Here is a 23,851-nt window from a genome sequence, read left to right on the forward strand (position 1 = left end):
AACATAATATATTAAAAGTCATTTTAAACACAGTTATAATTAAGTTCTTGGGAGGATATCAGCTGGCTTCAAACAGAGCTTATGACCCAAGGCAGTTTCCTCTGATTCTTGAAAGATTTCTTTCAACAGGCTTGGGGTTTGGAACAGGAGATTGAACCATAGGCTACAGGATCACGGAAGGCTTTTTAATGTAGTGGACAAAGTAGTATGCCCAAGGCCTGCTTCAGTTGTATCTACCCACTAAATTATTCCTCCTGCAAGTGAAAAACCTGGGCAAACAGGTGGGAAGCCATCAGAGATTACTTAGCCCAAACCCACACTTGCCTCAGCTCATGCAGTCAGAGATGCACAGGGTGGGAAAAGCCATTCTCTGAATGGGCTGTCATTCACTGATTCTCCTGATGGTAGCTCTGAATCCAGGTGTGATATCCTCACAACATACTTTCCCCAACCCACACTTATAGCACCCTTTGGATATGGTAGTATTTTCCACCAATAGAGAGCCACCGTCTCATCCCTCACAGCCCCGCTTGTCCTCTGAAGCAGTGAGCTATTTAAAAGGTGCTAGTGGGGCATGGAATCTAAAGAGGAAATGCTTAAACTCTGGGAAGAATTTAGGTAGGTACAGTGTGATTACTGAAGTTGAAATCTGTCCAGACCATTGAGTTAACCACTAATGCTACAAAAATGAATGCTGTGGACTCATTAAATTACTTCATTCTACCTGAACCTATTAATATTGTCTAAATCGTTTTTAAAATCCCATGTATCATTAAACATGAATGATGAAACTGGGTAAACCTTGAGCAGATGGCGGCCTTAATGGAGCACTATTCAAACCACAATCATACTCTAGAATCTGAGATGGCTGGTTTTAGTTACTGATTGACATAAGCACGTGTTATAAAATTCCGTGTCATCAAATTCACATGGAAAATGGGGCATTGGGGCAATGTAACAGAAAATTGCCCTGCATATATTCACTAGCAATTAATCCTGAAATATTCATGATGAAACTGAGACAGCAAATGATTTAGAAAAAGCAAAAGTATTTCAACAATGTCCTTGGTAGCCTTTCCAGAGAGAGAGAAGGCAACAGCTGATAGTGGTAGCCCAGCAAGAGATTCCTTTCTTGCTGCAGACTGTTCTCTGGCCCTTGAAAGTCAGGAGCACCAGTTGCCCTGCCATATTTTGAAGTTTCCCAAGCCCAAGTTGTGAATAGAGTTCATCTCATCGCACTCTGGAAATGGAAAAGTAACAGGTAATAAGTTTAACTCTGTGGTATGCCTATTGTGTGTATTAAAGTGTACCAGCTCTGAGTGGCCATATTTGGGTATTTTCAGATTCTGACCTGTAGTGAGAAAATGGCAAAGACTTGATGGCAAAAGAAAGGCTTCCCACCTCATCAGATGGTTTCACTGAATGGCACTGAACCAGCTTACAACGGGGAAACACTGATTTGGAAGAAATTTGGAGTGGGCTTAAGCATAGCTAAGCTGCCCCAGAAATTCAAGTTGGATGCTTGTCTCAGATCCGTGACCAGCATAGACCAAGCAGTAAAGGCTAGCAGCCTTGGGCAAACTACCGGCCCGGCTGTTCTATCTGGTTCTCTTGCTCTCCCCTCCGCTCCTTTACTTTGAATTTATATTAGTTTACACAAACACTCCATCCATGCTTTTGTTCCGGCCCTCCGGTCCAGTTTAAGAACCCATTGTGGCCCTCGAGTCAAAAAGTTTGCCCACCCCTAGAGTCTCTAGCCGCTAGACTAGTAAAGGCTAGAGTCCAGCCGCTAGACTATCTCGCCAAGCCAGGTTTCAGGACTAGGCAAGTTGAAAAAGGCAAATGATATGGTAGGGAACAGCTGAAGGCAGGTGAGGTATTCCAAGTGTTAGTTTGGAAATAAATCAATGCCAGTTCCAAAGTATATTATTGCAAAGTCTTCCACTGTGAGTGCTTTAGTAAGAAGTACCCACGAGGCCAATATCCAGTGAGGCAGGTTAAAGAAAGAAACAACAAATGGTAACTCAGTTTTAACATTTTATTGGGTAAATGAGTTTAAAGGTAATAACAATAGTGTCAAAACTACTACAATATCTTTCCACAGCCATACCTTACAGACCCATATAAACCTTCTCATTTTATTTTGCTCTTTTATATTTTAAAGCCAAACATGTCATATAAAATGCCCATTTCCAATAGTTTCTTCAAACTACTAAGCCAGTGGTCGGCAAACTCATTAGTCAACAGAGCGGCAAACTGCGGCTCGAGAGCCTCATGTGGCTCGCCAGCCACAGTTTGCCGACCACTGTACTAAGCAATTAAATGTGGAAGGAAGGAGGATCTAGTTATACTTGAAGGGATTTCAGGTAATCTCTGATGTCTTACTGTAATCAAAAAGCAGATTCCTAAGAAAGAAGGAAAAGAAAAGCTACACCAGGTAGCTTTTGCTCATTACAAGTCTCACCATGACATCACCAAAAACTCATTATGCTGGTGACCGATTCAAAGTGATTTCGGGGAACATATAAAACACTAAAATAACTTAGAAACTAGATCCAAATATTTCAAAAGTAATCAACTTTGATATACAAAAACAGTCAGAGGTGGTTACAAAAGTGTTTTCTCAGTGCGTCTATGTACCAGCGCAGTTACTGGGTCCAGAGCAAAATAAAAGGTTTATTTTCTTCTGAAACAGTAATAAAAAACAAGGAAAACATATCTTTGTATATAAAGGATCAATGCTGGTCTTAAGAATAATGTAATCAGAAACCCTTAAATCGAGAGGCACACAACAGGTTTCCGTTTTTAAAAAATAAAAGGAAAGTCACCAGTTTATTTAAATTGAGGAGGTTCTCACACCCCCAAATAAACTTAATTCAATTTAATATCACTAGCAAAAATCACTTAGAAACTGTACAAAAATAAAAAAAGTTAACACATTTAATCCTGCAAGGTTTTTTTAAGGACTGGAAGGCAGGCTTTTGGAGCAGCATTTGGGCATGGCTGGGGGCTTCTTTGGTTTGATCTAACACACGTAAGAGATGGAACCTATTCCAGATGACAGTTTCAAATTGCCTGCACATTTGAAGACATGAAAAGAGGCCAGTACACAAACTTCTGGTGTGCTGGGTATTGGGACTGTATGCATGGTACTGAAAATCTTACAATTCTTTAAGCGGGATGGGGGAAAAGAACAAGCCTGGCACTTCCTCCATTAATCACACCAACCTCTTATGGTAGGGGAGACTAGAAAGGGTAGTAGCACATTCTCGTGCAGTCAGAAGGCCACTTAATGAGGGGGGAGAAATTGTTCTTTTAGAATCTGGTACCTGGCTGACCTTATTTAAGGACAAGAAAATCCTTCCAGAAATGGAAGCCTTTCGGTACATACCAAAGTAAAATGCGTACTATTTTCCAAGAGGAAAAATACCCAGTTGCATTTGAAAATGGAAAACATAAATGGAACTAATTAACATTTAAAGGGGGGGCTATGTAAACTTTGTGTTCAAATGAAGTTCAAGTATTACGTCTGAGCTGTTTAAAGATCACTGAATTTATACAATATACTGGTGATGAGTGCAATTCACATTTGTATTTCTGAACAAATAAACCACAACTGGCTAAGAACACAACCTGTGCAATTAGAATCTTTGTCAGAGTTAAAAACACATGCTACATATTTCAACATGTTCAGAGTTAATTCAAACCACATATTTAACATTTTGTAATATACGACAAAGGTGAAAGGGTCTAGTATTTGTTTCTTTGAAGCACGCCATTACAGTTTGTAGAACACCCTTTACATTACAAAGTCTTGAGACAAAACTGCACTTGTGCATTAATTTGAATACAAAAGGAGACAAAACTATCCTTTTCCCCCAAGCCATGGTGGGAAATATTGCTGACTGAGTCCTCTGAAGCCTGCAGGATGGTTATTTCTTCAGTATAACATTATTACACTGGTAAGAAAATCTGTATAACATCTGCATATATCAAGAAATTTAAAAAATCTGATATGATTTTAGAGTCCGCATGACCAGTCACGTGACCTGCTCAAGATTGATTAGCACCGTTAAATACATAAACACACACATATGTACGTATGTATATGTATACATACAAATATGTATGTAATAGATCTTTTCTTTAGAAAAAACTTCTAACCATGAGTTCAATCAGGATGAGGAGCCTGTTGAACTGATGAGATGATGGATAAGATGGATAAGATTGGTCTCTTTTGTCTCTCCTCAGTTTGTTTTATTTACTTTTTTGCAGCAGACAATATCATTCAGCTTGTGCTCAGTTTCCCTATAAGGGCAAGAAAAAGTTTCCATCAGGTAGCCACTTGTTCTTATACTGAAAGACTAATCTGCTCCAAAATGCTCCCAAGTAGAAATGAAAGGACTCAAAATCCCATTCTAAAACCCAACAGCTAGCATTGTCTGACTAAATCTCTAGGTTCAATGGAACTGGCTACTGAGATTGCATTTCAGGCCAACAATTGGCTTCTTAGTTAAGGCATCGCAACTGAAAATGGTTGTTTCAACAATGGATGCTATGGATGAAGGAATACCAACAAACTTCTAAGAACTCTCATCAAAAACTAAAACAGTTTGATTTGCCACAATGAATTTAGCCAATTACTTCACAAACTAGAAAAGGGTTTTTGAATTCCGAACTAGCAGTTGTCACTTGTCACAGCAACTATATGTATAAGCTATGCCATTTGATATTCAGTGACATCCCATATTTTAAACTATATATTTTGCACCATACTTAAATTCATCACTCGATATATTGGTTTCCTGTTTGAAAAAAATATTTACACACACACACACACACACACACACACACACACACACACACACATTTTCTACCATAAAAATGAAGGTAATCTTTCTCCAAAATCCTCTGTCATTTTTCTTGGGGATATACACATGGACCTCCTATTGACATTAGGAATTCTCTCTGTATGTATCATGGGAAGAGAAGACTTGCAAATGATCTCAGCTCTAACAACTACATCGCATCTAAATGCCAACTCCATTTTTACAGCTGTGACATAACATCAACATAGTAAATGTGTTTCTATCAAAAGTATGTAGTGCAGAAAGAGATTCAAGCTATTCTGTAGTATTTCTAAAACTCCAGTATTGTCCCCATTACAAACATCTGAAATCATGTCATATATGAACTTCTGTTTCACTAGATTATCTTTACCATTTCTTTAAATGGTAGCTAAAATTGTCTCTGGCCAATCATGACTTATTGAAACGTAAACTTCACAAATTTAAATTAATACATAATAGACACATGTTTCTTTTTGGTTATTTGCTCAAAATAATTATTTCAGCTTAAAAAAATATTTAAGAGTAAAGAATTTGTCTAATCTGTTGTTTTACAACATAGAAACAATAAAATTTTACAAGAATATTTCTCTAAATTGCCTTTTTTCTACCCCCCTCTTAATTCCACTTAATTATATTCTTCTCAAAGGCACTAAATTCTGTATCTGCTCTCTTCCTGATATTTGCTGCTTTTCAAAATGATTCTATAGCATATTTGAAAGGTAGCTTGTACTTTCTTAAAACAGTGTTTTAGTTTGTAAGTTGGTTCTATAAAGTGATGAGGCAGTCTCTCCTATGATAACCAACACAATAGGCATAAATGATTTCTCACTCTCTGTGACAAGCCCTATCATGGACCTTCAAATGTTCTATACTAGAACTAAAGTTCATATATTTTAACCATGGTAAAAACATATACTTAAGGAGTGGAGACCCACATACTAAGCTCCATAGCAAAATTAATTGTAGACAAATTCAAGAATAATACACAAATACCTGAATTTCATATGAATTACTCCCAAACTCAGCTATGAAAAATTATCTATCTTACTGAGGAAAACTAAAGAAAAACCTAAATAAAATCCTTAAAAACTGTACAATTTCTTCCATCCATAGTCAAAAGAAAAAAAGGGGGGGGGGGAGGAAGAGAAGCAAGAAAGAATGAAGACGACAGAAAAGGAAAGCAAGATAGACAGAAAGATAGAAATCTGATTGGCATAGCAAAGCAGAATTCTATATAATGTTGTAAGGAAAGAAATCCCCCAAATGATATATGCTGCAAAAAAAAAAAAATCAATGACCTAAAATAATAAAACAGGATCTTCTTAACAAATACCATTTTCCTACCCGTTACCATGATGCTCTTAATTGACTATGTTGAAGGTTCACCATGGCAACGGAAACTATCATCATAAAATGGTACAGTAAAAGAGATAGCTAGACCAAGAAGGGGCAGGGTCTCCTGGGAAGAGGTCTGCAGAGAGGCCCAGTGACTGGTTGTGCGGCTCAGTGTCAGGAATAATGGTTGTATGGTGGAAGGGGATGCCCAATGCCATTTTGGAAATGATGATGCTGGCGATGAGCAAGGTATTCAGCATAGCTCAGGGTCATCTTTTCACTACGGTACCTGAAAGAAATTCAGGGAAGAGACAAAGTTAACATCCAAAAATAGATGACATGACAGTATCAGAGCTAGAAGGGACCTTGGAGGTAATTTTACAGGTCAGGAAACAGACCCAGAGAGGAGCTGTGACTTGCCCAGTGTCCCACAGCTAATAAGTAGCAAAGCTGAGATCAGAACCCAGGAATCCAGAATCTGAGTTAAGTGTTCTTTCCACTCTACTACTCCTTGTTTAAATTGTTCTACAAATTGTACTGCCCTCTGATCCACAATTTGCTAACAGGAAGGAACAGAGGAAAGGCAACCTATTACCATCATGTATACTACTCACTCAGTTTACTAATTTTTTTTTCTGGGATCATCCTTGCTCCCTCCTTTACCATTCCTTCCCCTGTGTCCACACATCTACTCAGATTTTACCATTAAGTAAAAACAGTAACAACAAAAAGCTGTACTTAATCCTAGTATCCCAAACCCTCTTTTCCCTCATCTCTAGCTTTTTCATTGCCACACTTCTCAGGAGCAATTAATGTGTACTTTCTCATCTCATACTACCCCTTAGCTCAATTCATCTTGGCTCCACAGTGACTGCTCTTTCAGAAGGCCACTCTTCCTCCTGCTTGACATCCCCATATGTTACTGCTCAGCACTTCCATTTTGAAGTTCTCTTGTGCCATGGGTTCTACAAATCCACACTCCTCTGGTTCTCCCCCTGCCACTCAGACTGTTCCTTATAGCTACTCATCCTACTCCTGCCTTGTAGGATTTTCGTACATTTCTACCTTTAGTCCTTTTGACCCTATGGTCTGTCCCTGCTCAATGAACCCTATCCTCAGGTTAAACTATGTCCTCTTTACAGATGATCCCCAGTCACAATCTCTGTCCATGAGCTCTACACATGCACATTCATAACCTACTGGACATTAATGTACAGATATCCCAGGAGGCACTTGAAATCCAGAATCAATGCATAAATGTGACTCTCCTTTTGTGGTTCCTCTCTTGGTTGAAGGGATCATCTTGGTCCCTTTTGTCTACAGTAAAGCCTTGATTTGTTCTTCTTTCTTCCTTCTGAAAGATGACTAAGTCCTTTCATTTTTCTACAATATTTTCTTATGTGTTCCCTCCTTTCTTCCCATCTGACTGCCACAGCTCTTGTTAAGGCTCCCATTTCACTCCATTTGGATTGTTTCCAGATATTCTTAGACAATAGTAATGTCTTCTAACTACTTTTCTTGCTTCCAATTCTAATCTTACACCTTCCCAAATCCATCTTTTTAAAATCTTTCAATGACTACCAATTGCCTATAGAATTGGGTCTAAACTTCTTAGTCTGGAACTTAAGGTTCTTTGTTCTGACCCAAACTACCTTCTTTGCCATATTTTCCTCTAATGACCACATTTTATGTATACACTGAAAGACCAGCCAAATTAGACTATTGAACATTCCTCAGAACTTGCTCTGTACTAAGCCACCTACCTGTGGTAATTCACAAAGTTCCCTTTAGTTAATTCCTTTTCTCCTCCACTCTGTTTATCAAATATTCTCCCTATTTTTAAAGTCCAGCTTCAAATACACCTCCTGTTTTAAATTTTGTTACTCCCAACCCCTCCTGGAATTCCTATTCCCCTACTTTATGATCTCACATCATCTATCACATTCTGCCTTATATTAATAATCATCTTTATACATGTCCTTCAATTAGACTATGAACTCAGAGAGAGCAGAGATAGAGGCATTTTCAAAGTTGTAACTCCTCAGAGCTAAGAAGAGGCCATTTTAGACCACAGGCATTCAATGTGGTTTTATGGAATTAAAATAAATGGAAACCACAACCCGTTTTCCTAAAATGTTGATATTTTCCTTTTAAAATAAGTATGCCTATTATTCCATGCAGAACTTTATTTAGCATTTGTGAGTCTCGCTTAATTGTATTTTTCAGCAAGCTTTCATGGGAGACTTCTATCACTGCCAAAATTCTAAGGTTAATTCAAATTTGAGGACTGTTTATCAGAATCTTGGGGTTCTGCTAAGCCATGTCAAAAGCTAGCCAACAGCTAATTCAGGTAACTTTCTTCAATAATGTAGTCTAAAGGCCCAGAGGATTTGCTCATATAAAGCCAGAGTGATCACATAGAGCTAAGATGGGAAGGATGGGCTCATACATTTTACAGGCTTTACTGACAAGCATAGTTCCATTGTATCCATCCTCAGTATGGCCCTGTCATTCATTTCCACTCTGTTTCAGAAAAGAGAAGCAGGTACAGTTAGAGAGACCAAAGAAATCAAAGGATTACAGGCATATGCATGCATCAAAATGTACTGGGTATCTTTGCACTAGAAAATGCCTTCTGTACCTGGTAAGTTTTATGGTTTTCCGGAATTCATTAGTAATCGGAGCTTTGTACCCTCCTTTCCTCAGTAAGGAGTCTATGGTCTGAATATGGTCCCATCCTGTGGAGAGTAGACCAGATAAAATACAGTCAAGTACATGTAAAAAGTACATTTGGTAAAATACAAAATGACTTTCTAGAGAGGTCAATTATCACTTTCATCAAATGCCATCAACTCCTTTGGTCCTAAAAATCACACAAAAGAGCTAAGATTTCATCCTGTAGAAAAGCAAGTTCACCACCACACACCTTAAGTTCTAGCTATCCAACATGGCTAACAACAATGGCTTCTTTATCTCACCCACATTCGAAGGCAAGGAGGCTGGCAGTAACTGCTCAAATCATGTCTCAGTAAACAAACTACAAGCATTGTATTCTCTTCTAACAGTGACATCTTTAAAACGAAGGGGATGCGGGGGGGCGGGGGGGCTTTAGGAGATCAACCGAAGGACTTGTACGCATGCATATAAGCATAACCAATGGATAAAAAACACTGGGGGGAGGGGGCAGGTAAAGGCATGTACTGGGGGGAAGGGGAGACCGGGGGAAGGTCAATGGGGAAGGAAAAAAAAAAGGAGACATATGTACTACTATTTGTAATACTTCAAACAATTAAAAATAATAATAAAATATATATATATATATATATAAATAAAATAAAACGAAGGGGAGAGCTTAAATGTCATTGTGCCACCTCAGTAGCATTTAGGACTCCTACACTTACTCATGGTAATTGTTCTTTCTAAAGGTAACTTCTGTCATCAATCAAGTGTATTTGGTTGCAATATTGAGGGCATTTTTGTTGGTTCTGGCATAGAATGGAATATCTGAGGCCCTCTATTTCTTATGAATGCTTTACAAAGTCAATGGAACTACAGGATTAAGACATTTTTGAAAGCAACTTAACAAATATTCAGATAGCTGCCTTAAAGACTAACTCTCTTGTTGGAGGTTTAATTATATTAAGTTTTGCTGTTATGTATCTCACATATTTATGAGCCAAACACAGGAAAACCAAATTACAAATAGTTTCTGATGAGAAAAGAAACTCCATAAAGTGAAGAAGGTATATTCATTTCAACTAACATGAAACTAAAATTTAGTAGTGGCTAGAAAGGACAAAACACTACAGAGTGAAGGTTATTTTGTGTTACAGTGGTGGTTCATAAAGGTTTGTGTTTTATCTGCAAAATAGAAAAACGTTTGTTGACTTGGAAATGCAGACCAAGTATATAAAATACTACTTCATGTATTCTCAATGCTCCTAACCTACAATCTTAACAGGAGCAGAATGAGTAATGACAACTACCTAATAATGAAATGTTTGATACTGACAATGAACTGTGTGGCTGACTATCAAACCAAAGGCTTGTTTATACCACACAAGGCTGTAGCACAATGGAATATGGGAAAATGGCTCTTAAAATTTATATAAACTGTTGCCTAAAATAACACCCAGCTTTTACAAATCTTTGCTTTTTTAAAAGTATATGTTGGTGTGTTTTTGCTATCAAACTTCAATGCAGGGATTCAACTTCTGTATAATTAACCGATTTCATACAGACATTGCAGTGGCTGTGACAGAAGAGTCGTTTCTTATAATTTGACATTGATCATAACTACAGGGTCAGATATTGCATTTCAATTTGTATATTTGTTTAAATTCTTCACCAGATCATATGAAATAAAGTACAACAATGACCTTGCTCCTTTGCAACCTCCGGTAGGTAGGTGGCGGTGCGTTTTGATCCTTTTTCATTGATGAATTCTATTCTAATGCCATGTACACCCACCTGAAAGAAATTGGCAGTTTTATTAGTACGGTCTTTTTAATAGAAACAGAAAGAAAAAGTTATAATTTTACTTTTAAGATAATGCAGTTCTTGCTTTCCCCCTTGGTTTTGGAAGGGCATATCAGTTTTCTCTTTCCAAAGTATTGACTTTGGTTTTGAAAAGCATTATGATAGTGGATACTGAAAACATTGATCTGATGTGCCCACCACGCACTGGGCTATGCTCTTCTGTTTGCAACCAAAACAACCATTTTGGTGCTGACTCCTTTCCCAAACTGTGTAGTCTTAAAGAGACTAGACAGTTATAATTCAAGTACTGACTTTGGGTTTGAAAGCCATTATAATAGCCATGAAATATAAAACATTTACTTGTATGTGCCCAGCATGTGCCAGGCTGTGCTGTTCCGTTTGGAACCAGAACAACCGTTCTGGGGCTGTGTGTAGAATAAGTCATATATAACCTTAAATTACATGTAGATAAGCATCACAGATCAGACTGAAAAAAAAAACAACACAACAAAAACCAACAACCAGATCCTAGATCATCAATCATTACATATAGTTGTTCTTTAAAAAATGTATTATGGTTTAAAGTGGGCCAGTGGCAAACCCTCACTGTCTATCTGCATCACTGCCTTCACATACTATTGCTAAACTTAAGAGCAATAAAGATTTCTAATCACTCAGGGCAGCGCATTTTTGCAGTTTCTTTTACACTAACCCAGAGACCACTATAACATTTTTATGTGAAACAAACTTTAGGTGATGCCCTAAAAAAGATAGTCTTCTAAGTCAGTGTGGGTAATTACTTGCTAATTTTTTTTTAAGTAATGTATTTTTTCTTGGATTAGCATCCAATGAAAAGGAATTTGTCCTTTCCCCATATATTTTACATAGAATACTGTATGTAGAGCTAAAGGTAATAAAAAGTACAATGTTTTTAAACACTGATAATAAAAATGAAATTTTAAAAGCTTAACAATTCCATTCTATTCTCCCAAATCTATGGTTGCTTTACATCAATGGTCCCCAAGTGGAGTGTGAGGTCATCCAGGGTACTGGAGGGAAGATGTAAGGCCAGGTAAAACTTTTTACCCAGGAAAGAGGCTTCTTTGTAGAGCAGATGACTGAAAACATAGACCTTAACCCTTTCTGTCTGCATGGATGTGAAGGTCTAGAAGAGGAAAAGGGATCCATAAAACTCCTTTTGCTTCTTCAACCCATAGTCTGAAAATTCCCAATTTTCCAGGGAATAAAAAGATTCTCTGGAAAATCCATTTCATTTTCCCCCAGGTCTTCATCCACTCATCCATTAGTCTGTCAAGTCTTCTGAGGAGCTTATGTTTTTTATTCAAGTTTATCTCTGTGGCTATGTCTTCTATCTATTTATTATCAGTACTAGAGGCCTGGTGCATGAATTCATGCATGGGTGGGGTCCCTTGGCCTGGCCAGGAATTGGGCTTATCGGGGCTGGCTGGCCGGGGGGGGGGGGGGGGGGGGGGGAGGGACCGTGGGAGGTTGGCTCCTATGTTGAACATCTGCCCCTTGGTGGTCAGTGCACGTCATAGCAACCTCGACCGGTCATTCAATCATTCTGTTGTTAGGTCGCTTAGGCTTTTATATATATACTAGAGGCCCTCAGCACAGCCTGCACCCTCTGCAATCTGGGACCCCTTGAAGTATGTCCGACTGCCCATGGGATCGGGCCTAAATGGGCAGTCGGACATCCCTCTCACAATCAGGACTGCTGGCTCCCAACCGCTCGCCTGCCTGCCTGCCTGATTGCCCCTAACCACTTCTGCCTGCCAGCCTGATCACGCCCTAACCACTCCCCTGCCAGCCTGATCGATGCCTAACTGCTCCCTGCTGGCCCGATTGCCTCTAACTGCCCTCCCCTGAAGGCCTGGTCACCCCTAACTGCCCTCCCCTGCTGGCCTGGTAACCCCTAACTACCCTTCCCTGCCAGCCTGGTCGCCCCTAACTGTCCTTCCTCTCAGGCCAGGTTGCCTCCAACTGCCCTCCCCTGCTGGCCTGGTCACCCCTAACTGCCCTCCCTTACCAGCCTGGTCACCCCTAACTGCCCTCCCCTGCTGGCCTGGTCACCCCCAACTGCCCTCCCCTACAGGCCTGGTTCCCGCCAATTGCCCTCCCCTGCCGGCCTGATGGCCCCCAACTGCCCTCCCCTGTAGGCCTGGTTCCCCCTAACTGCCCTCCCCTGCATGCCTGATCGCCCCCAACTGCCTTCCCTTGCCAGCCTGGTCCCTCCCAACTGCCCTCTCCTGCAGGCCTGGGTCCCTCCAACTGCCCTCCCCTGCAGGCCTGATCGCCCCTAACTGCCTTCCCTTGCCAGCCTGGTCCCTCCCAACTGCCTTCCCCTGCAGGACTGGGTCCCCCCAAACTGCCCTCCCCTGCAGGCCTAGTCACCCCTAACTGCCCTCCCCTGCCAGCTTGGTTGCCCCTAACTGCCCTCCCCTTCAGGCCTGTCCCTCCCAACTGCCCTCCCCTGCAGGCCTGGTCCCCCCCAACTGCCTTCCCTTGCAGGCCTTGTCCCCCCAACTGCCCCCCCCCTGCAGGCCTGGGTCGCTCCCAACTGCCCTCCCCTGCTGGCCTGATTGCCCCCAACTTCCCTCTCCTGCCGGCCTGGTCCCCCCCCAACTGCCCTCCCCTGCAGGCCTGGTCCCCCCCAACTGCCTTCCCTTGCAGGCCTGTCCCTCCCAACTGCCCCCCCCCCACCTGCAGGCCTGGGTCGCTCCCAACTGCTCTCCCCTGCTGGCCTGATTGCCCCTAACTGCCCTCCCTTGCTGGCCTGGTCCCCCCCCCCAACTGCCCTCCCCTGAAGGCCTGGTCCCCCCCAACTGCCTTCCCTTGCAGGCCTGGTTCCCCCCCAACTGCCCTCCCCTGCAGGCCTGGGTCGCTCCCAACTGCCCTCCCCTGCTGGCCTGATCGCCCACAACTGCCCTCCCCTGTCGGCCATCTTGTGGTGGCCATCTTGTGTCCACATGGGGGCGGCCATCTTTGACCACATGGGGGCAGCCATCTTGTGTGTTGGAGCGACAGTCAATTTGCTTATTACTCTTTTATTAGGATAGATTCTTATGAATCTCCTCTTACTGAAAATGTAATCAGGGAAGCTGTTTAAAAACTAACACAATCAGGCCTCCATGCCCTGTGGGAAATGACTGGACAGCTGAGAAGAAATATGAGTGCTTAGGCATTTCCAGGATAAAGGACATCCACAAATCTCCCCAGTGCCTGACACAGTACTGGAACAATCACAAATTGGCAACAGTTTCTGTATACTAACTTTCTGGTCAGTTACTTTGAGATTTTTCCTTTTACTAATATCACATCCTTCATAATTTATTTTTTTTAAAAATATACAGCATAAATAATTTATGGTCCCATCATTCACTGAAGTGAATTTTACATCTCCAACTCAATTTATAAAAATCTGTCATGTTAAAATTTAAAAAGAATTTTGGTGCTTACTGAAGTTTGTAATAAAAACTGTGAGAGAAAGAATGTTTCCCTACCTGTGGGATGAGAGTGTTAGTCAGTGGTGTTTAATTGGCATAGGGTGGGAATGGGGGGGAGTCCCTGCAAAGTTTATCTGAATTTTAGGAGGTTTCATGTTTCAGCAGTATAGGTTGAAAAAAGAAAACTCCCTAGAAATTTTTATTCTACATTAATTAGATAACCTCTAAAAATCAGTCGAGCTCTGACAAACTATAGTCATGTATTGAAAAAATAAGTGATTTAGGCAAATTCAAGGTGATTTAGAAACACAAAACCTTTCTTTATAGAAATACATTCTGTGGTCTTCAACAAACATTTCAGATATTTTAAAGCCAAGTAAGTTAACAATTAAAAGAGTTACTAAGACCAATTGTATGATATGTGAATAATATCTGGCTAAGAACAAACTGGAAAGACATGCTGACCAAAATAAAGTTTGATTTACTTTTGTATGTTGAGAAGGCCCCAACATAAAATTTGATATGAAAAAAATATTGAAGTTCTCCCATTTTGAATTTACCACATTTACAATTTTAAATTCTTTTCTGTGTTCATATGATTCTAAACAACTGAAAGCTTCTGTAAATTGAACTGTAAGTATGATGATTTTAAAGTGAATCCTTTGTGAGAAATAACTTATTTCATAGGTCAAAAACATATTCTGTGATGATATAAAGCCCAAACCAGAGTAACTCATTTTTTCAATGGAATCAGGATAATGGTAATAATGCTCTAAACAGAATAAAAACATAATAGCTTTTTTTTAAGTGAATGAGTATGGCTGAGTGCCAATAAAATTTTATTTATGGACACTAAAATTTGAATTTCATATAATTTTCATGTGTCACAAAATAGATTTCTTTTTTTTTTAACCATTTAACAATGTAAAGATCATTCTTGGCTCACCAACCATACAAAAATGGGTGGAGGGCTGGATTTGGTCTGTGGGCAATACTTTTCCAACCCCTGGTCTTAACATATACTCTTTTCACATTTATTTGCTGGCAATTATGTAACTTCTACTTCATTATTAAGTGAGAACAATAATACAAAATTTTGCTTAAGATTTTGTCTACACTGCTGGTGCACCAATTTTTAAGATAAAAATTTAAAAATCACTTATGTCAAAATTAAATATACTGCTAGAGGAACTAGCTAAGTTTCACTTATTTTTTTATGTCACTTCTATACAGCTCTCATGCACATAGCAGAGAACACACCTTTGTTTCATAATGGCATCTGGCTGCACTTCTGATTATAATACACAAAGTGCAAGTTCACTTGGAAATGTACATTTATACACCCTATATAAATTAAATAAGCTACACTAGGACGTGTAATAACAACAGCATGATTTTGAAACTCCATGACTACACTACTTCTGCTTGGATTAATAAAAAATGTACCCAATCTGGCCATTTGGGGTAATATGACAGAATATAAAATGTCTGTCATGTAAAATTTAACAATTTATGTTTTCATAAAATAATCTTCAAACTTGAAACCTTTTTATTGAATTGTTATATGGATATACATTATTATAGCAAGAAGATTTAGCAACTTAGCTAATTTTTAAAAAAATTTGTTCATGAAATAATAACATTATTTTTGTTAAAATAAAACAGTAGCTAAATGAATCTTTCCTTTCTACATTTAATGTGTTAGGTTGCTTCCAAGTCAACTTCCCAGCCGGAAAAAAAAAAAAAAAAAAAAGAAAAGAAAAAAAACACAGTCTGAGACTCACTTGAGTGTTTAATTCAAACCTATATTTGTAGTTTCTAAAATGTTGATCCACAGACCACTTTCTTGTTACACATGTGTACCAATGAAAACAAAAGGCAGAGAACCACTGCCATCCCTACAAAAGGAATGGCTCCTTTTCTAGCATTCTTTAAAAATATACATTGTACAGTCTTTGCGCCTCACCAAAGGTGGCAATGTAATAAATACACTGGCTTAGTTCTACCTGTTCAGCAAGGTCCATCAACTACCTGTTATAAGCCTTCTCCTTTTTGGATTTCTCCAGGGCTTTGTCCATTGTTTTCTCATTTTCCCCTCGACATTTGGGACAGTACCACTTGCCATTTGGCTTATGATTCAGTCCTATACAGGAGAAGTGGAACCACTTGATGGGGCACTTGTCATTGTCACAGTCGATCATTTCTCCACAGGGGACCTGATTGCACAGACAGTACGTGGACTCCTTTGGGTCAATGGAAAGGTCTGCAGGGGATGCTTCCCTCTCTGCTTTGGCCTTGGAGCGTTTCTTCTTCTTGGAGGCCTTTGCTTTCTTCTCCTTAGGCGTTCCTGAGGTGATGTCATCCTGGTTGTGATTATTGGCTGCATTCTTCCAATTTTCATTGTTGCGCTGTCTCCGAGACCTCTTATTATTGGGCTTTTCTGCCTGTGTGATTGTCTCATTCTTGGACTTATCCTGGCCAGCTTTGCCACTGTGGCCAGTGGTGTCATTGACCTTGTGGTGTGCCTCAAAGAGTTCCACGTGCTGTCCACCTGCCTGGTCCTGTTCTCCACCAGCTCCACCATCTGACACAATCTGGATCTTCTCATCGCCCAGCTCCTGGCTCCTGGCTCCAGATCAGGGCTCTCTGAATACAGTGCAACACTCTCCTCTTCTGGTTGCTGTCCATCTCCCGTTTAACTTCTCATAATACTCATCTAGTTCCTTCACGATTTGTTTCCCCCATTCCTGGCAGCCAATGGCCTATCCCCCAGGTCCCTGGGGCCTGGGTGGAAGGCATAAGCTTCGTCCTAGGTGGATCCAGGAATGCAGCTAACAAGCCTTGCCCCCAGCACTGGGGCACCGCCATTGCTCTGCCCATAATAGCTTTTTTGTCACATTGAGAAACAGCATTTTCCTTACTCCTAGAACCACAGATGCCACCAAATAGTCATACTGCACAATCAAAACAGGAGAGTGGAAAATGGCCTGCTGTGGAGAATGACCAAATCTGGCTAACCTGTGGAAATCACTGGCTTTGCAAATTAAGTCATCTGCACTGAAATGAGCACCAAAACCAATTCTGTATTTTTTGAGGGAGGCATCTGTCACAGCTGCAACTCTAAAATATAACCCTTATGTATAATAATTGAATCCTCGCTTAGACAGACTGGAGGATCCTTCAGCCCAGCCTCATCCCAAGAGACAAAGGCTGTAGTTGTAATTACGAGCTATATAAGAGATCAGCTAACTAGGGAATTGGAATTCCCGGAAGCAAACTTACTCTAAAACTCTATCACAGTAACTTTCCATTTCTCAGGATGGATAAGGAAGTAGTGTATGGGAAAACTACATCATCAAACATACTCCTAATTACCATTGCCCAAAGGACAGCCAGGTGGGCAAAAACTGGAGACTTGCAAATCTAGCCTTATCAGAGTTGGCAGGTCATAAAATTATTAGAAGTTCTGAAAAAAATGCTTTCAAGATCCATCAGCCGTGATAATATCCTTTTAATCAAGACTGTACTTTTGCTAAGCAAAGCTATAAACCAACTAGAATTGTAGTAAATTAAATGTAGTACTTATAGATAAGAGGATATGGAATTAAACAGAGCTGTATCTATGTGTGCTGAGGGAACGTTAAAACCAGTTCAATAGATTCACTTTCATGCTAAAAAGAAAGTCATATTTATTCTGAATCATTTCATATCAAATGATTTTTATTAATGGTACTAGTGGTCCGGTGCATGAAATTCGTGCACATTAAAAGGGAATTAATTAGAAGAAATATTTTAATATTGCTATTTGCCCTTTCTCTATAATAGAAGTGTCAGATATGAAAGAAAATTCGTAAAATGTATATAAAATCTCCCTCCTGTCAGAGTCTGGGGCACACCACGGGACCTAGAGTCAAGTACCTACCTACCACCCGCACCCTCTTTGAAAACGCAGGAGACCCAGACCCGGCCAGCCTCAGCCCCATTGGGTGAGACCCAGACCTGGCCGGCCCCACCCCCATCAAGCCCCTCCGGGCGGGGGGCGCAGCCTCAGGTCCGCCAGCCCGGCTCTGGGCAGGGGCCGCAGTCTCAGGTCCCCTGTCAAGCCCTGCCAGTGGGGGGCATGGACTGAGGTCCCCCGTCAAGCCCAGCCCCCCTGCAGTGTCATATCAGTGCTGAATTGGACCGCACGCAGGCAGTGTCACATCTCCAGCCGGGGATGCAGGCAGGCAGCGTGACATCAGCACCGGGGGCAGAAGTCCCCACCCCCCAGTTCCTGTGGTTGTGACTCAGACACCATTAGGACCAATTAGCATATTACCTCTTTATTATATAGGATTATACAATCTTTTGTTTTTAACATCACCCAGAATGATTAAATATAAAGATTAATGTTATGACCCTAAAACATATTTTGATTATTCTGGGGTTGATTATTCAGTTTGGGGACTGTGCATCCCCAGCTGCACCTGGCCTCAACCCCATCCTCTTTCCTCTCTTGTCCATTTTTCTATTTGTTCACTCCTGTATCAGAGACCATGTGGGCACAGAAAAGAAATACATGCAAATTTATCAACTTTGCTACTTAATAAAAGGTTTGGTAAGAGAACAGATGATAAATAATGGCTAAAACAAAGCTTCTAGACTGTCTGCAGATTTCATTTTTCTCGTTATCTGGTCCCTTGTTAGAAATGTGGCTTCATTTAAAACTACTATACTCTAATGCAGTGACTCTCAACACAGGAGCATTAAAAAAAAAACTGCCTTCATCCCACACTATTATAATACACTAGAGGCCCGGTGCACAAAAATTCGTGCACTAGGGGGCAGCCTGCCTGCCCCCTCTCACAGTCCAGGAGCCCTCAGGGGGTGTGACGACTTAGGCCCGCTCCCCCTGCTGCTGCCACTGTCGGCCATCGCGGCTGCCGGCCCTCTTCGGCCCTCACCTCACAGCCACTGCAGCTTTTTCTGGAAGGACATCCAGAAGATATCTGGTCTATCCGGTCTAATTAGCATATTACCCTTTTATTAGTATAGATGGTCCATATTATGCTCCTCACAATTTCAGAGTCGAAGTTTATTATACCTTAGTCTGTCTATAAGGCAAGTGTTAGTCCTATAATCCACTAGCGGCACTATACAAGTACTAGACAGAAAAAAAAACACACTTCACTGAACAGTTCACATGGGTCTGACCCAGAGTCTGACATTTCTTACATTCTTAGGAGGAAAGAGCCATGTGGCAATTCTCCTAAAAGCACAAGAACCACAATGCAGCATGGTCCACTCTTTTCACTCATAGCCCCACAATACCTTCTGACCCACCCCCAGCTTGGTCTTCTGAAGACATTGAAACCTCTTTTTATCAATGAAAGCAAATTCAACATAGAGGAGAAATATTCCAAACTTGGGCCTACTCAAAGTTTATCCTCCTGAATAATTCTGATTTGGGCAAGAAAAATTAAGATTTTTATCATATAGGCTGATGACAGTTTGTGTAGATTCTAATGAATCACTTTCCCCAATCCTGACACTACCAAAAAAAATGTAGACTACATGTTGGCCAGATCTGCCAGAGTTATGATTTTGCATCATTTGAATCCACCCATGAATTTCAGAAGTAAGTCTGGTGTTGTTGTTTTTTATTTTATTACAGAGTGGAAGGGAGAGGGAGAGAGAGATAGAAATATCAATGATGAGAAAGAATCATTCATCAGCTGCCTCCTGCACGCCCCCCACTGGGGATCGAGCCCACAACCCAGGCATGTGCCCTTAACCGGAATCGAACCCAGGACCCTTTAGTCCACAGGCCACTGTTCTATCCACTGAGCCAAACCAGCTAGGGCAAGTCTGATGTTTTGAAGCTGCTCATCTGATTAAACAATGAACACTTAAGATTAACAATTATTAACAAAGAACACTTCAGATTCTGACCAAATAATAAATTTAAAAAACAATATCATTGCAATTGTGTTTTTTTTACTCAGTAATTTTTACTTTTGTAAACCTTAACAATTGTAAACATGGACTATTTTTTTCTGTTTATAAAAATAGTACATGCATATTATCCTAAATCCCTTTAGAAGAGCAGAAAGGAGAAAATAAAAAATGACCCGGAATCCTGGTACCATCTAGAGACAACTCTTGCTTTAGTGACTTAAAAACTAATCTCCTGAAGGAATTGAGATGCCATGAAGGACTATATATACTGAGGCAGTTTTTGTCCATGGTCTGACCAGTTCCTGTAGCTGTGCTTGATTTCAAATCTCCTTTAAGTGAGACACTTTTAGAAGCAGAAAAATATATAAAAATGAATAAAAAAGACTAGAAAAGTGAATTAAAAGTATAATTGATTGCAATTCCATCACTTGGGCACAAGTAACCTTTTAATATATTCTACTATAAAAATTGTTTCATCATCTACCTCACAAGATTATTTTTTTTCTGTTGCTATTTTGTGAAAAACAACAGCAAAGCTCTCATTGACCAAAATACATACATGTTACTCTTCTCTAAAACCCTTTCAAATTAGTCACTTTTAGCTATGAAATTAGTTCAGTCTCCATGGACCAATTCATGGCTTTTTTAGAGCTTACCAAAGGACCAATTAGTGCCAATTTTGATTCATGTAGGAGACTTAGACATCTTATCTGTCAGGAACACAAGCCTGCCAATTTATTTCACAAAGGCCACTAAACAATGATCTGGATAACATTTATTTTAACCAATAGCAGACGCACAGCTCTAAAATACCTGAATTAGTGAATAATCATCCCCATGAACTTTTAAGGAATTAGTTAAGATTTTAAATAAAGCATGGTTAATTATGAAGTGCTTTGAAAAGCTATGAAGCCAAACATGTTTATATATCATTTGCAATGAAATAAACTGTTCTTACATTATGATTTTACAGAGAACCAGTGACAGCTCAAGAATGCAATTAAGGAAGGGGGACACCAATTCTCTGTAATGATTAATTATAATGTGCATTACTTAAAAATTAAACATCCTGAAGCTTTCCAAGGAAAGTTCAGGCAACACAGGTGACCTTAAAATAAAAAAGCTTGCTTCTAATCAAAAGTTAGAAAAATGCATTCCTACCTCCACCCCCTTTTTTAAGGGAATGAGGAAGGGAGTGAATTTACAGACAAGGAAACTAAAGTTATAAAATTTTCTTAGAATCCAGAGATGTGAATTACTTCACTTTTCAAAGCCTGGGGGAAAAAACACCTCTTGGCAAATGTACCTAATCTATATATATAAAAGCCAAGCAACTGGAACAACCGGTCGCTATGACATACACTGCGGCCAGCCAACCAGCCCAATGGGGGCGGGGCCTGCCAGCCAACCTCCTGCGGCCCCTCCCTCTAGCTGGCCCCGCCCCCAATCGCCCCCACCCCGATTGGGGGCGGGGCTAGCCATCCCCCACCTGTGCACAAATTCATGCACTGGGCCTCTAATCCTATCTAGTAAAGAGGGAATATGCAAACTGACCATCAAGCCATAACAAAAATGGCTGTACCCACAGCGGAGGCAGGGATTCCATAACAAGATGGTTGTGCCCTCAGTGGAGGCCGAGTTCCTGTAATGAGCCTAAACAAGCAGTCAGCAGGGACCTGAGGCTGTGTGGCGCTGGGCCAGGGCAGGGGACCTGAGGCTGCACCCCCCACCTGGTAGGGCTTGACAGCGAAACTCAGGCCATGCCCCACGCCCCGGCGCTGGGCTGTGGGACCTGAGGCCATGCCCCCTGCCCAGCAGGGCTTGACAGGCAACCTAAGGCTGTGCTCCCCGCCCGGCAAGGCTTGATGGGGGACCTCAGACCACACCCCTGCCCCGGTGCCAGGCTGGGGGACCTGAGGCCGTGCCCCCCAGCCATGCGGGGCTAGATGGGGGTCCTCAGGCCATGCCCCTTGCACGTGGGGCTTGATGGGGGACCTCAAGGCACGCCCTCCACTCTGGCCTGGGCTGGGGGACCTGAGGCCATGCCCCCCGCCCTGGCGCTGGGCCACAGGAACTGAGGCCATGTCCCCCGCCCTGCAGAGCTTGATGGGGACCTCAAAGCGTGCCCCCTGACGCAGCCCAGGCCGGAGGACCTCAGGCCACACACCCTGCCCTGGCGCTGGGCCAGGGAACCTGAGGCTGTGCTCCCCCACCTTGCGGGGCTTGACAGGGGACCTCAAGGCATGACCCCCAGCAACGGGCCAGGCGACCTAAGGCCGAGCCCTCCACCCAGTGGGGCTTGACGGGAGTGGGGCTGGCTGGGTCTGGATCTAGCCCAATGGTGGTGGGGCCGGCTGGGTCTAGGTCTCACGCAATTTTGAGGCACACGTGGGTGGGCTGGAACTTGACTCTGGTTCCCGTGATGCCCCCCAGACTCTGACAGGAGGAAGATTTTCATATACATTTTACTAATTTTCTTTCATCTCTGACACTTCTATTATAGAGAAAGGGCAGATAGTAATATTAAAATATTTCCTCTAATTAATTCCCTTTTAATGTGCATGAATTTTGTGCACCGGGTCACTAGTATAAAATAATATTGTTTCCCTGAAAAGAAACTAAGAAAAATTTTATAAAGGTTAGAACTATACATTGAATATCTGACTCAATATGGTTTTAATAGGTCTATAAAAGAGATTTGTTCCTAAAAAATTACAAGTTGAATTTATGTAAATGAGTTAATCTTAAAGTCATGAGGAAGACAATAAAGACACCCTATAGCAAGTCCCTCTGCAAAGCAAAATATCTATTAGTAAAATGAATAATCATTCTCTAATATATTTGCTTAATATAGATTATACATACAATGTTTCCTTAAAACAGGAAATGATACAGTAATAAAATAGAGGCATTTACTAGTATGATTTAGAATATTTTTCTTCCTAAAGAAAATTCTTTTATGAAAAAGAAATCTTAAATGCTCAATTTCAAAAATTAGACTTTTTTTACTTTTGTTGCCTACATTTAAGTTACCCATGGCTATTTTAAAAGTTAAGGACCTCCTATGACGTCTAAATGGCTAGTGATGATTCATTCTCTGGAAGTAAAATGAAACAGAAGCCATTTTAAAAAGGTGATTCACAGCATCACACTCTGTCAGCATCCAAAGACCTTAGGTATTATCTAGTTCAACTTTTCCAGCTTTCTGGTCAGGAAACAGACCCAGAAAGGTTACCAAACTGGGTAGTGGCATTCAGAAAAAGAATGCGAATCTCCTCATTCCCCAAACACAGGACAGGACTCTTTTTTATTAAGTGCTGGGACACACACACACACACACACACACACACACACACACACACACAGACTACAGGAAAGAATACACTATAATGTAACTACTAAGGAAAGGGCTGGAAATGTTTGTGGATTTGGGGAAAGCAGGAAAATGTTCCCCCACAAAAAACAATGGGAGAAAGCAAGAAGCAACTGGGAGAGGTATAAGAATGGACAACACAGCCAATTTCATTAAGAGTACCAATACCTAATGGAAATTTTTATGCATTAAATCACCTTCTAGAAGTTACTTTACTTTGTTCCGCTTGCTTCCTCACTAGACTTCTGATACATTGACTTGTTGATTCACAGCAAATTCTTTCTAGATGGCCAGGAAGCGTGATGCATTCCTTTCCCAATGTTTCACAGCACTTGAAAAACATTTAGAGTAGAGCCTAGGACAAAGACTAAATTATCTTAAGGATATATAAAAATCTCAGGTCCCTAAGA

The 23,851-nt window shown here is 40.9% G+C and overlaps 2 protein-coding genes and 1 pseudogene across 3 annotated transcripts in view; 1 reads left to right on the forward strand and 2 right to left on the reverse strand.

The window, feature by feature from the left end:
• TMEM164 (transmembrane protein 164) overlaps positions 1 to 23,851 on the forward strand; it is a 326,422-nt gene that overhangs the window by 290,346 nt on the left and 12,225 nt on the right. The gene's annotated exons all lie outside the window — the stretch shown is intronic.
• The window catches only part of AMMECR1 (AMMECR nuclear protein 1), a 130,080-nt gene continuing 108,254 nt past the window's right edge, over positions 2,026 to 23,851 (reverse strand). Inside the window, exons 4-6 of the mRNA XM_080652991.1 lie at positions 10,565 to 10,655; positions 8,827 to 8,923; positions 2,026 to 6,474 (exon numbers count right to left, since the gene is read on the reverse strand). Of these exons, the coding sequence (XP_080509117.1) occupies positions 6,360 to 6,474; positions 8,827 to 8,923; positions 10,565 to 10,655 (303 nt within the window). The 3' untranslated portion in view covers positions 2,026 to 6,359. The remainder of the gene's footprint in view (positions 6,475 to 8,826; positions 8,924 to 10,564; positions 10,656 to 23,851) is intronic.
• LOC308240051 (inhibitor of growth protein 1-like) lies at positions 16,159 to 16,715 on the reverse strand (annotated as a pseudogene). Its single transcript has one exon. The product of its transcript is annotated as an inhibitor of growth protein 1-like (transcript).

Source organism: Plecotus auritus, assembly GCF_963455305.1.
Source record: "Plecotus auritus genome assembly, chromosome: X".
Lineage (NCBI taxonomy): Eukaryota > Metazoa > Chordata > Mammalia > Chiroptera > Vespertilionidae > Plecotus > Plecotus auritus.